This window comes from Hippocampus guttulatus, chromosome 12 (genome assembly GCF_054856545.1).
Source record: "Hippocampus guttulatus isolate MCC_2025c chromosome 12, RoL_Hgut_1.0, whole genome shotgun sequence".
NCBI lineage: Eukaryota > Metazoa > Chordata > Actinopteri > Syngnathiformes > Syngnathidae > Hippocampus > Hippocampus guttulatus.
Genome location: NC_141272.1, coordinates 15,895,969 through 15,911,248, shown reverse-complemented (window position 1 = coordinate 15,911,248; position 15,280 = coordinate 15,895,969). Strand labels below are relative to the sequence as shown.

The 15,280-nt window shown below is 43.8% G+C and overlaps 1 protein-coding gene across 1 annotated transcript in view; it reads right to left on the bottom strand.

Moving 5' to 3' along the window:
* The window catches only part of gjd1b (gap junction protein delta 1b), a 33,124-nt gene extending 20,402 nt beyond the window's left edge, over positions 1-12,722 (bottom strand). Inside the window, exons 1-2 of the mRNA XM_086126177.1 lie at positions 12,162-12,722; positions 11,806-12,003 (exon numbers count right to left, since the gene is read on the bottom strand). Coding sequence (XP_085982303.1) covers positions 11,806-11,876 — 71 coding nt within the window. The 5' untranslated portion in view covers positions 11,877-12,003; positions 12,162-12,722. The remainder of the gene's footprint in view (positions 1-11,805; positions 12,004-12,161) is intronic.
* Positions 12,723-15,280: the final 2,558 nt, after the last annotated feature.

Sequence of the window (15,280 nt, the reverse complement as noted above, 5' to 3'; positions counted from 1 at the left end):
CATTTTTTTGAGTACTTCGACTTTTTTTTCCATTGTACTGCTGTGTGTATTTTTTGTTAAATACATTTTGGCCAATCCTCCCTGCTTTTTGGGGTCCTACAACTACCATCACGCAAAACCTGACAGTCATATGCCAACCCTCAACAAAGAGCTTTATGTTGAACGACCTAATTATTTCTTTTGGCGCATCATAAGAAGCCAAAAACAGCAACAACAAATACCAAAAATTCATTCTGATCATTTAGTAGCACCCAGAGTGACGACCAGTTCAGTGTGTACCCGGTGGCATGATGCCCTGACTTAAGTACTGGAAATTCATCTGGTTCTTTTGGTGAGCCCTGCCTACTGGCCGAAGACTGCTGGGATATGCTGCGGGATGCCTACATCCCTCATGATGATAAGCAGCTCGGATAATGGATGAATATGTCAGCTAGAAGGCCTTTATTGGGCCACCGTAAACAATAGGACAAAGAGCAGCATCGCAATTCATATATCCCATGACAGATTGTTAATAATGCTATTTATCATCATATACAGTACTTGCATCTACTTGCATTGTCTGTTTGTGCAACTGAATATTTCGGGCCCTACTTTGATTCCAGGCACAAGTCTAGAGCAAAGCGGAGTCTAACTGTGCTCTTTGGTGGGGTTTTCTTTCTTTTGGTATTTTGCTAGACTTTATGGCAGTAGAACTGGTGTAATGAGACATTTGCGCCTTTGTGCACCGTTGAGGGATGCCGCCGAAACGTGTACTTCCATCCCCCATTTGCGTCAAATTCAAGGAAGTCGTAGCGCACACCTGAGTATGCTGTGACTGACATTGCGGAAACAGAAAACCATCAAGTCTTCCGGCTCAGTTATACAGTGTATAACCCAAAATACTTTCATATTCGGGATGTGGAGGGACCATTATCGCAGGATAAGCCCCCTCTATCCCAGCAGAATGCCCCTTCAGCATTCAGATTAATCTATTATGGATCAGCCAATCAACATGCACCTAATACATTGTACGTCGATGGGGGGGGGGGGGGGGGGGGGGTTGCATCGCTGTGGAAGCCCACTCCCAGGTGGCCGCACAGGGTGCTATTAAAATATCTTTTCAGACAATGGTGATAATTATCAGTTCAATTGGTAATTCAGAGGAACTGCTCAATGCATGTTGGTGTCATATTTATGAATGAAATAAAATGACGTCCACCACACACATCCGCAGAGCTACGAATCTGTCGACCTCCGCCTCGATCAAATACACCAGTAGCGCATTGGACCACTTGCACTGCAAAATAGACCTTCTTTTAGCCCATCTAAAATGTTGTCGACTATATCCATCTATCATCTGCCCGAAGTTAGGCTGAAGCCTATCCCGCCTAACTTCAGGCAGGAGGCGGGTTACGCCCTCGACTGGTTGCCAGCCAATGGCAGGGCACACATAGATAAAACACCATTTGCACTCACAATCCCACCTATATATAGTGTTCAATTAAGCTATCGTGTATGTTTTTGGAATGTGGGAGGAAACCAGAGTACAGTACCCGGAGATAACCCACACAGGCACGGAGAGAACATGCGAACTCCAAATAAAATGGCCGGGGGCCGGAATCGAACTCCTAACCTCTGCACTGTTTGGTAACCATTCGACCATCATGCCAGCAATTTAGTCTGCTATTTGCACCCAAATTTGCAGATGCGCTGGGGGACGAGGGATAAACAGCCAGTGAGGCGTAGTGTGTCTACCAAATTCATAAACACGTTGAACTAGACCATTGCCCCGGCAAGAAAATCACAATGTACCAAAAATTGTTTCTACGCCAAGTGCAGACAACTATTTGCTACCAAAATGTCAGATGAGTTGGAGGCAAGGCAACCCCGTGCACCGAAACGCCCAGTTGTGTGCAATGTGGTCCCAAACACGCGAGACTAGACTTGCAGTGGCACAAAAATTAAGTTCGTCCCGTTTTTACACCAGTCAACCAAAATAGAGTCGATTGGCATTATTTAGCTCCGTCACTGACAAACAACTATTGTAAGTAACATGAATGTACCCACACTCCCATCTATAATTACATTATAAAACAGTGAATATACCAGATGGGTTTCAGGAAAATGAAATGAGCCGAACTTGTTGGAGAATGTTTTAAATTAGTTATACCATGGCTCAAAACTGGTACAGTATTGTTTGAATGATGAATGGCTTGAAGATTAATAAATGGGGGCTTTCTTCTGAGAAACATTCAGCAACACTGTACACCACAATCTCTGTGAAGATAAATGCTGCAGTTACCTTGGCAACAGATTAAGGGATCAAGTAGAGGTAAAAATAGAAACGTAGACACCAAAAATAGACTCACTAAAATATACTTCAGAGAGCTCATTCACAGTAGATCAATGGCACACGTGACAAGCACAAGAAGTGACATGATGTGTCACCATGGAAACATAACAGCCATTGGGTTCTTAGTCTCGGGTTTTGCTGGTAGGGATGAGATTGAAGTAGGAGCAGGAGAAAGAGCAGCGGAAAAGGGAAAGAGCGCAAAAGCCTGGGAGGCAAACTGGGGGGGGGGGGGGGGGGGTTGACGAGGGAAACACAGATAGAGGGAAATGATGGGGGTAATCCAGATTAAAATTGTGGGTTTTGGACAATCCCGAGTAAAGAGTGTTGCGTTCCTGCCAACTCCCCACCCACTGTGCTTCTCCCGTGCCAAATTCCAACCCAAATCAGCTGCTTTGGCACATGCAGGGAACCTCCATCACACACACATTCATCCCAAAAGCAAGTATGTTCATCTACCACCAGCTCTTAACCATAAATGGTCCAAACTGGCATCGCCATCGCTTCACGTTTTATTTTAATTCACCCTTACTTATTGAATGGGAATGTAAATGCAAACATTCAGTACAAGAATAAAATATGGACTTATCAGAAAATGCAAGGTGTACAGGTAGCTGTGTAGAGGGTGTGTTGTAATGGAAGTACTTTTGTTTCCTTTTTGTTCAAGTTTATTTTGTACTTTACTCAAGTATCACACAATACTTAAGGAGTATTTCACTGCACAATTTCTCATTCCCTTCACTGAGCCTTTTCCAGAAGTGTTTTTTTGAGGATTCTGTTTGGCTAAAATAGACTTACATTTGGTCGTTATAGAAACCTTTGCTCTGCTTCACAGGCAGCTCTGCACTGTATTCACATGTGTATAGGCTCATTAAAATGTCATAAGAACTCATACTTTATGGGAAGTAATGGACAATATTTACTTGGTTCATGTCTTATGTCATTCATGTCATGCTTAATACTAGATAGCCCAACATTTCAATGACCAAAGCATGTTCAATTTAAAAGACGTCCAACGGGCAAAGTTTTGCTGTCGAATCGAAAGTTCTGCAAACCAAAAATATATCTGTCTTGTTATTGCAGTTGCCACCAAAAAAACTCGCCATAATTGGGTAGGAGTGTCAATGTAACATATTGCCCAGAACACTCCTGCAACTTCAGTGCTTAATTGAAGAGCTTGCAAATGGGATTCTGTGTGAGAGAAAGTGTTCATGTGTCTCGGTGTGAAAGCACTCATATAACTCTGTATATGTTTATGTGCGAGAGAGAGAGAGAGAGAGAGAGAGAGAGAGAGAGAGAGAGAGAGAGAGAGAGAGAGAGAGAGAGAGAGTTTGTCTGTCTGTTTTTTGACCCTGTATAGTGATTAAATATAGTAACCACACTGCTAATCAGATGGCTCCTTTCTTATTGTGTATTTTAGGGTTTTGGTTTTCAGAGTGTACACATTTATTATTCATGTTGAGTCAGTCACACTGCAAAGATGATACTGCCTCGAAGGAAAGTGTCTCTCACACACACACACACACACACACACACTGGCTCCTCTGATTACCTTTAAATTCTGTGCAGGAGAGGCACGTGGTCTACATGGTGTACAGTGTGTACAGTAATGTACAGTATGCTTACAAGGATCTGCAAGATCTCCACTTGCGGATGATGTAAAGTTGTCTGCCGTGAAGTGGCCACTTGGAGAGATGATTTGTAAAATATATTTTCAAAAATTCTGACATTAATGCCTTCAATGAATTGATTTCTACAATGATTCAAAGGTTCAATGCACGCTGTTATCATATTTGTTTATTCATATTCATATTCATATTCATATTGATGAATGAAATATGATGACATCCACCGCACACATCTGGGGAGAGCAGAATTTTCTGCCTTTGCCTTGATCATATTCACCAAAATTTCATTACCCTCTTTGCGCCACAACTTAGACTTGCTTTTCGTTGGTCAAAAGCAGGGACGTGCTCGTAGCATAATTTACCTCGGGAATAGTCATTGACGGCAGCCTTCACTTGCCAAAAAATAATTGTCTGGGGGCGTGGTATTTGCCGCAAGGTTGTGTCTGATCATGTGCTGAAATGTCATCAATGGGTTGCAACAGTCACATGCTGAAACGTAATCATGGGAGGTGGGCATTCCATTACTGTTTCCGTTAGTATTTCAGGCCGACCCACGTGGGTCCAGTGTGTCCCTTGTCAGAGACAGCCATTCAGCGTCAAGAATGCAATTTCCACGTCAAGCACAAATAAAGAAGAAATAATATATATGCATGTATAGATCAGGGGTCAGGAACCAACGGCTCGCGAGCCAGGTGTGGCTCTTTTGATGATTGCATCTGGCTCGCAGATAAAACAAAATATTCTCATTTGTTTAATCCATCCATCGATTTTTCACTGCTCATGTCCTGTTCAGGGCTGCAGTTGGCTGGAGGAGCAATTGTCCATGATTTTAATTGGATGATACTGGGCCACGTTGGCCGGGAAACAGGTAAACGCCCCCTTTGAATCAGCCCGCTCGGTCATTAGCTCAAAGCTAATCCTTAGACAAAAAAGATGGCGAAAAGAAAAACAGATGACGAGTTTGGTAGACTTCAGGACGAATGGATCGAAGGATTTACCTTTGTGGATAAAACGGGTTCTGCGGTGTGTCTAATATGCAATGACAAAATACCATTGATGAAACGGTCGAATGTAAAGCGGCACTTTGACATGCGCAATGCTACGTTCGCATCAAAATATGCTGCGGGAGACACCAGAAAGGAAGCAAGAAAGCTACTGAGCAGGGTGCAAGCTCGCCAGACACAACTCCGCGTATGGACCCGGCTGGATTTTTGGCAATAGTGAGGAACGGAAAACCATTCACATTAATGGTGAGCATGGTAGAGGACCCGAGCTGAATGTCGGACGGGCACCACCCGAGGGGTGAGACGAGGATTTTTTTTATATTATATGACTCTCACTGAAATGCATTTCCAAATACTTTTCCTTCATGGCTCTCTTAGTCAAACAGGTTCCCAACAGCTGGTATGGATAGATAGATATCTATAAAGAAAATAAATAAACTACAGACACAAACACACACACGCACGCACGTACAGCGCGGAGCGTGGTGATTGGCGAAACAAACACGATATGGGCCGCATGCTATTGAGTTCTGTGGAACTGAAAGGTACACAACACGGCTTTCTTTTTTCTTTTTTTTCTGTGTTTGTCTGGGTGTTAGGTGTGCGGCACCTGCGTGTGGCGTGGTATCAGATTAAGATATACTTTATTTGTCCCACAATGGGGAAATTTACAGTCAACAGCAGCAAGATTGTGGGTAAAAGAAGAAAGAAGAAAAAACAAAGGGGTTTTTTTTTTGCATTCACAGATAAAGATAAGGTGGCTGTGCTATTTACCAATGTTTGTCACATCATTTCATTTTTTATTCAGCAGCCTGACAGCAGTCGGTAGGAACTCCATTCTCCATACCGTTTGGCTGTCGGCAACAACTCAAATGGACTCTACCGGCCTGAAATAATGCCGGCAGCTCACTGACGGATTCACCGAACTGACGATGCACACCTCGGGAAATAACTACACCACCTGCGCCACAACTTAGATCAGCTGGTTTTAAGTTCAGTATACGTTGAGTCATCAAATTGTCAGATGTACCAAGGCGTGTAAAAGAAAAAAAAAAACTCATTGTCTGACATATTCTCAAGCATTAAAATCAAGATCAACAGTTTTTATACTGAGCGAACATGTGCTGTCTATGAAAGTAGCGTTTAGTAATAGAGATTACTCACTGATATCAAGCGTGTGTCTGTGCGCATGTGTGGTTCCCATGCATTCATATTTTTGTGTGCCAATCAAAAAAAAAAGTGTTCATGTTCTCATTTCGAGTATCATGGCAGCTAGGGTTCCTTGAGAACTTGCTGTACAAATGACGCAGGAAGAGGATCAGACGAAGAGGACGCAATGGAGCGGAAATGTGATAAATCAACATGCCAAAAATGAAACAATTATTCTGTTGACCAAACTGCCATAAAAATACTCATCTTCAAGCAAAATGAGAGTAATTTCTTAGAGTTTACAGCATCAAACACATTCATTCGATTGGGGTCGTTTTAGACCCCACTCATGGAAACGCGTAGGTAAGGACTAGTCTGCTTTTTGAGCATTGGCACATCTACAGGCTATTTTGCAAAACACTGAGAAACAGCTTTCTTCACATTTTCATTACACTTTGCCATATTGTATACATTAATACTGAAGTTCAAAGTAGCTACAGAGAAACTGTACAGAACAAAAATATTACATTTTTTAAGGGTGAGCACCAATTTACAAGAACGATGTCATCTTATGTTAATTGTCAGGGTTATCAATTAGGCATTCATAATAAAGACCCAATGAGGAAAGGAGACACTTGATTCTGGTACCAATCACTTGAGGGGGAAACGAGGACAAGTGTTACTGTAGGTTTCAGTTCTCTGCACGTAACTCAAGGATCTCCCTGTTCACCCTCTCATTTATTTCTCATTGGGAATCGAATACATACCAATGTCCAACCTAAAGGGTGAGGGCTGTTGAAGGCCTCAAGTGTGGTGGCATGTTTGTCCCTCAGTGATATATGAGCTGGCCAAAAGTCAACCTGTTCAATCATGACATCCCTCATCTCGGAAGACGGTTGGGTTGTTTTTCACGGTGGTGTGTTCAGCTAACGATTTACAGCTGGTCAGCCCATTGAGGACGCTGACTGTTCATGTCTTCATCTTGATAACAGACACTTGAAGTCACAGATAATCTTATGGATGGATCAATGGATGAATGCATGGATGGATGGTTACAATAGCTGGACTCTTCAGAAACCAACATTGGGCCTTTCCAGCACATTGATATCGGGAACACTTCCACGTACAACAATGCCGTTCACACCATTAAAACTGCAATTGTTAAATTATTTATCATTATAAACACTTAGATTTGAAATATTTTGACACATGCTTACAGATGGATGATTAAAGTGAGTTGCAGTAGGGCATACTCAGATACAGTACAAAATGCCTCCCACCCGTGATTCATAATCTCCCCCCTTGGAGCTTGTTAGTTCATTTTAATAACAAGCTTCTTTCAGCTTTACCGTAAAGGCAGTGACATTACAGCCCACGGCTACCCAGGGGTGATTACATATGGATGGAGGAAGTGTGAAAGCGGGAAAAAAAATGAAGGGATGAAATGAACGAAAGGCAAAGGTCTCACTTGGCCTGCTGTGACGAGTCACTCAAAAACACTATTGCAATTGCACAGCCTATTTCTGGTGTCGTGCCTTTTATTTTCTTTGTCTTTTTTCTTTCTCTGCTCACGTTTGCCAGAGCAGCTTCCTGCCATACAAACATAATCATCCATCAACTCCACGGGGGTAGTGAGTGCTTCGGAGGGATTTGCTAGACAACGGCATGTAATGATCTAAAGGTCATGTGATGACAGAGCTGTGCCCATCAACAAACACACACAGAGGCGCATGTAAATACTGCTCACTGATTAATATTGGTTTTAGGTTGGTGTAGACCAGGACCGCTGAAAGAGGACATGTGCCACAAACACGCACGCATGCTTTCCTAGATGGACGATTATACCTGAGTGACGAAGCCCATTTGATTCAGTCATGCAGACATGCAGTAGGCAGAGTGGGTCAGTCTATGTCATGATTAAAAAAAGCCACTTATGTAAGAAAGAACAGACGCACTCTTGATCACCTGCACAGAAGTGTACCAAAAAAGACACAAACAGATCGTTGTCCTCAACCAAAGCCTCACTCAGGACAGGAAATTGCTCCAGGCAAAATGTATTGTTTACTTCAAAATTTAGCCTTAGCCTAATTTGGCCCTTGCCTTAATTAACGAACAGCAATATGGTAAATGGCTTGCCCTAATTAGAGTATAACGCCTAATTTGCAAACAACAAACAGTGGCTATATCTTATTATATGAAATTGAATGAAAATATATTATGACTTTAACTATACCAAGGCCGGCCCGGTGGTCGACTGGGTAGCGTGTCGCCTCACAGTGCAGAAGTGCCGAGTTCGATTCCGGCTCCAGCCTTCCTGTGTGGAGTTTGCATGTTCTCCCTGTGCCTGCGTGGGTTTTCTCCGGGTACTCCGGTTTCCCCCCCACATTCCAAAAACATGAGTGGCAGGCTGATGGAACACTCTAAGTTGTCCCTGGTTGTGGGTGTGAGCACGGATGGTCTATGTGCGATCGTCTATGTGTGCCCTGCGATTGGCTGGCAACCGGTTCAGGGTGTACCCCGCCTATTGCCCAAAGACACCTGGGATAGGCTCCAGCACACCCCGCGACTCTTGTGAGGATATGCGGTTCAGAAAATGGATGGATGGATGGATATAACTATGTCACCTGCTCTAATTAATGGAAACTCAACAGGATAGCTTATCACATTCATACACTTGATGAAGAAAATCCCCCCCCAAAAAACGCTAACACCTGCTCTCTGAGGTAGTGATGTCTTCTTTTATGACTTGAACTTTCTTGAGCTTCTTAAAGCTTTCATTCTTCACTTCCATTTGCAGTGAGCCATGAGTACCATTGCAATGCAAATGGACAAGCTCAAAAGCCAGTATCCCGCACCTTCTGTGTAGTTGCACTTCCTTTGTCATTAGTGAAAATCAATATCCGTTGAGGGAGAGGACACATTTGTATATTTCGCAGTGCGACAGTGGCCAATAGTGGCTCACAAATGAGACTGGGACCAGTGGGCACAAGACTATAGAGACATCATGAGTGATGTGTCGACAGCAGTTAGGTATCGAGAATCCTTATCCTCAACGGCTCCTGTGTACCGACGGGAACGCACTCCCACAGAATGCCACGTGGTCCCGTGGAAGTCGATTTACAGCTGGACCGCAGCCAGTAATGGCAGAAATAAATCATGGGTAACAGGTGAATACACAAGGGCTCCCCCTCACACGCTGAAACCACTGAACAGAAACACATTTTAGCTGAACACACACACACACACACACACACACACAGGAGCGCTGCAGTTTTCTCTTATGAGCGCTTATTAAGTGACTCACTGTCATCTCATGGAGACGAAATGTGGCAACCCGGCCCAAGCGAGAAACGATTCAGTCATTCACTTAACTCTTCATCTATTCTGAAAAATATTTCAGATTCATTCCCGTTTGGTTTGACGGTGCTATTGGAGAAAATAAATAAACGCAGCACAGCTCTAATCATCCATAGGTAACTGACTCCATGCTTATTTCACTCTGTCACGATTTGATATTTCAAGTTCCGCTCTTATAACATCATGGCTATCTGGGCAACAAAAATAAATGGCAGAAATTTGTGGGAGGGTTTTTGCCTGCGGATGTCCTGAGCGCCCCCCCCCCCTCCCTTCCCGCTGAGGTCACGACACACAGCACCATCTCGTGACGAGACAGTCCTCTTGGCTTCTTCCCAACGCCCAGCAGATAGTAGCCATGTGTCTGCGTGCTTATCTGCGAATAAGTGCTGCTTGCTTCTTTTGCTTTCACTTTGGCTATTTCTCCATCAGCTGCGGTCGCCTTCTGCAGCTCTTCGGCTCAGCTTCTCACTCTCTTTTGCTTCTCAACATTCCTCGAGTCTCTTCTCAATTTGTCTTTGTGCTTTGACTGCTTCACAACTTTTCCTTTCAATCGCTTTTCCGTATCAGTCTCCCAGAGCGCTTGCAGCATTGTGACAATTCAATCTCCGGCATCTCATAAGCAACACACCACCAGCAGCAAAGTAAAACCGTCAACAGGTCATATATTCACAGCCTAATCAGGGGTCAGCAACCCAAAATGTTGAAAGAGCAATATAGGACAAAAAAAACAAATATGTCTGGAGCCGCAAAAAAATAAAAGCCTTCTCTACAACTTACAATGAAGGAAACATATGCTGTATGTATGTAGGAGACTGGACTGTCTCAGAATTGTTATTGTTATTCATTCCTTTGTTGTGTGTTCACAAACGCCCCCATAGAATTTATTTTGTAATTTCCTCGCTTGATTTTCTGTTTTGTTTTGGTGCATTATTTTCGCTTTTCTTAGTGTCGGTGATCATTAATTTCCGTTTTTCTCAGGCTGTCTTTGAACGCCGCTCGAGTCGAACGAGAAGAAAGACGGCACGGAGTCGGACGCAGACGTGTCTGTGTTTGTCGAGACTGTCGAAAGCATAAATAAAGTGTACGTTTTAAAAAACCAACACCACAGCTCTCCTTTTTCGGAGCTGCGACATGTATCTATCTATTTGAGCTATATTAGCCTGCTATGAAAATCTTTTTCCATTTTCAAATTTTTTTATAAAGCTCCAGGGAGCCACTAGATGTCGCTAAAGAGCCGCATGTGGCTCTGGAGCCGTGTGTTGCCGACCCCCCGGCCTAAGTGAAATAGTAACATGCAAATGCAAATAAGAGTGACCGGGTTGATTCATTACATCATTGTCAATATAATATGGAAGATGTACCAATGTACAAACATGGGTTACATGAGCGCAGCCCATTTTTCTGTTTCATGAATAGACTCGAGAACATTTTACACTCTGGGCAAAATACTCATCTTAAATTCAACGTTATTTCATAAAACGCCTTGCATGTTTTCACTCAATAATTCAAGAGTCCTGCTAAAACACAGTGAGTCACTTCGCTTTCGGGAGGGGAAGTTCATTTAAAGTGCTAATTCATACATGCTAATAAGGACTCAATGCTGAACCTGATTTTTTTTTTTTTTTTTTTTTTTTTTTTTAAACATGACCCAGAAAACCCAGACGTCAGGAATACTCTAAGTCCCTGACGAGTTGTAAAATTGTGTTTTATACTGAGTATTGAGCTGATGCGCCCATGGGGCTAAACGCACTCATAAATAATGTCCTCTTCTGCGGCCTATAAGAACAAGTTATTCAAAGTAAAGTACAAGACATTGCGGCATGTAGTTGAATACATAAATCATATCCTTTATGAGCTTACTCGAGTGACTCGTTTTTAGTTATATTTAGGAATGACATAATCGAGTGACTGGAAAAGGGGGACGACTGCCGTGCGCACGTGTGAAGAGAAGGAGAGGCAGTGGAGTATGACAACAGCGGAGAACGTGAATGAAGGCGGGCGTTGGACTCTAAAGGCGAGATGTCCTCACGCCGCCCATCTAGCAGCGATAGTCAAAGCCTTTGCGCGGGCTAATAGCGTCTCTCCTGTTTGCCTAAATCTTCCATCGTGTCACTCAAGGGGATTAAAGAAGCTAAAGCCCCCCTGGCTCTGCCAACAGCCCCCTCTGGACCAGCAATCACTTAACGGGAAGCAGGACTTGATTCCTGCTCAGGACATGCAACAAGTACGTTTGCAATTGAACACGCTACCCGCGAAGGATAAGGAGCACGAGCTCCTGGGAGGATGCGCGAAGTGATTTGTTCCGAATGTGCTGATATTAATCCATGCAGACTCTCACCTTCCTATCATAGTAGAGTGCTGTTGCACGGCGGCCTCCAAAAGGCGCTCGAGGATGGTCCATTCTCCCATGGTTGCAGTTTGGAGGCATACACCGGGGAATGGGGGGAGAAGGCTGACCGCCAACCTTTCAAGTCTCTTCTTCGAGTGCACTTGAGGGTGTCACTGAGGCAGTACAACTTAATGTGCTGTTGTGAACCTGAAAAAGCAAAGAAATTGATTCACAAAATAGCTCATCTGCTTGTTTTTCATCTCTCGGGTTTGACCACGAATGCACTTGAAACGCCGAGAACGTACTCAAATTCAAAAATAATGGTGCTTGTGTTGTGCGCGTGCACGTTTTAAATCCGTCCGTACCTGCTGTCCACGAGGGTCTTCACACTTTCCTTGGAGTGCACCTGCCAGCGTCCAATCACACACTCGGACCGGTGCTTGTCTCCAGATGATTTTCAAGAAGCGGCCACAATTAGTGTCAATGTGTATCCATCTCCCGAGCACAACTACTCTGCCTCCACACACTCGATGAGAGCAGCTTGTCACACCGAACCGGGGTCATGTCCACACGCTCATGTGATCCTGAATGAAAAGAGAGATGCATCTCCCTCCCATCCTCTTCATCTTTTCCTCTCATCCAAGCTGGAGTAAGTCCTTCCTACTCTCCTGCTTGTGGTTCAGGCAGTGGAGAAGAAAAGCATCATCCTGTTGCCTTCCTCCACTCCTGCTCCCTCAACCGCTCTCTCCGCTGCTTCTGATTGCTCCACTTCAAGTCGCGCAAGTACTCTACCACACTGCCTCCTGCTCTATCTTTCTCTCTGTTTCTCTTAATAAGAGAGAGCTCCCTTTTCTTTTCCTCACCTCATCTTCCTCTCACTTGGTTCTTCTGTTTGCACCCTCCACCTGACTCGCTTTCGCTCTCTCTCTTGCTCTCAGAGCTAGTAGGCAGCCAGACCGAGCGTGTGTCTAGAGGATTACAGAAAGGATTCATCTCTCTGCTCCTCCCCCTCCCCTCGCTCACTCTTCATCACCGTATTTATCCCCCGAGCACCCCCTCACCCCCTCACACACACACACACGATTATTTATAAAATATCTCAAACAGCCACATCACACCGTTGTCAACAAACACTCTCCTCATCACAATCTTTTATTTTTTTGTCTCTGTCTGTTCTCATCACCTTCCTTCACACTGTGTCATGCATCATTGCTTCCCTGCAAAGACAACGCTTGCTGTTTACCCACTTCCAGAGCCACAACGAGGCTATGCAAGGATACTGAGCAGGCACACGGGGAGTGTGAGACAGAGAGAAAATGTGTCGGAATGAGTGAGTGAGTAACTGGCTGACCAGCGTGACTGTGTGTGAAATGACGATGAAATTAGCAGCACTCATTAAGATTTGGAGTCATTTACATTGAGGATGCTCTGATGTAACTGAAGTGTCCATACTCTCTGATGTAATACATTTTACTTGGCAAAAAAAGGGATGAATATATGGAGAATGGAAATAACTGCACAACATATATCCATCCATCCATTTTACGATCCGCTTTATCCTCACAAGGGTCGTGGGGGTGCTGGAGCCTATCCCATCTGTCTTCGGGGAGTAGGAGGGGGACACCCTGAACAAGTTGCCAGCCAACCGCAGGGCACACATAGACGAACAACCATTCATGTTCACACTCACACCGAGGGAAAATTTAGTGTTCAATGAGCCTGCCATGCATGTTTTTGGAATGTGGGAGGAAACCGGAGTACCCGAAGAAAACCCACGCAGGCCTGGGAGAACATGCAAACTCCACACAGGGAGGCCAGAGCTGGAAATGAACCCGGGACCTCTGCACTGTGAGGTCCAGGCGCTACCCACTGGACCACCGGGTTGCTGAAGAACATATAGTGGATAGAAAAAATTCTAGACAACCCCGTGCAATGACACTCATTGTGATATAAAACAAAAAAAAAAAAATAGCCTCTGATAAGTCACCCATTTATTATTGAATGGCTTTATCCTCTCGTGGGTTGCGGGCCTGCTGGAGCCTATCCCTGCCGTTTCCAGGCAGTCGGCGGGGTACACCCTGCCCTGAACTGGTTGCCAGCAAATTACAGCGCACACATAGACAATTATTCACAATCACACTTAAAGAGAATGTAGAGTGTTCAATTCACTTAGCCTGCAAGTTGTTGTAATGTGGGAGGAAACCGGTTTTCCCACACAGGAAGGCTGAGGCTCAGAATCAAACCCGTGACCTCTGCACTGTGACGTACTAACCAGTCACCCACTGTGCCAAATCATTTTAAAACTTTTTTTCTATCACAAAGCCAGATCAGTAAAAGCCTGATAAATTCTTCTGATCATTTGAATTAGGTGGGTTGGAGATGGGAAAAGTCGAAAACATGCAGAATAGGGGCCCTTGAGGATGGGAGCTGGTAAACCCTGGTCTAAGGCAAAGAGCCCTTGTCATATCGAAAATATGCTTATTTACTTTAAATACAGTCCAGGATTTCCCTGTGACCTGCCTTGCAGCACTTACGGTACTCACGGATTTAAATCTGGCAGCGTAAGATGGCCGCCGGTGGCTTCACATCTGCCTAGAGCGAGAAAGCACAATTGTTAGTCCAGTCATATAAAAGGTCTGTAGCCTCACCACACTAATGCTTGCCTTATTTGCACACGGAGCGATGATTAAAAGCAGAAAAGAGAGCAAGAGAACGTGAAGAATGGAGGTGTTTCAAGAAAGTCTCATTACCGTTGTTCATAAAAATGAGTTAGCTCCTGCCTAAAAGCAGAATGTCAGAATGTGAATCAAAAGGTTTTCACAGAATAAAGTCATCTGTGATGCAGACAGTCAGCGAATCATGCGCAACTCAATATCGATATGAAATACGAATCATTTCAACCAAGGTGCATCGACTTGAAGTACCTAAAACGTTATTAAAGTAATTTTTACAAAGAGACAAAAACAAATTAGCGTGTCACACATATTTTCTACACTACCAATTGAATCTTACTTTTTTATTAACTTATATCACTTTACTCAGTGAATTAAAATGTCACTGAGTAAAATTTTTCTTCAACAGATAAGGCACGTGTGCGCCAAAATGTTATCTCTGCAACCTCAATTGTATTTCGGAGCAAACGTTTTTTGTGCTGTGAGCCAAAGTCACGGAGGGTCACAACAGAGTAATGAGCCAATTTGCCAGCCTTAAAAAAACAGACTGCATTCATTGATGCTTTAACACATCAGGTCGCTGGCAATTTCAGCTCTTAATGTGATATTCGTTACATTAACTCCTAGAAGGCACATTTTTTGTTTGTTTGTTTATTGGCTTATTTTGTGACAATACAGTGATGCTGTTTTGCATACACTGTAACAATGTATGCGTTTTTTGGGGGGAGGGCATTAATGCTACATATTTCCTGTGTTTGTGTACTGGATGCGGCCTGGTGGTTAGCGCATCGACCTCACAGTGCAGAGGTTGT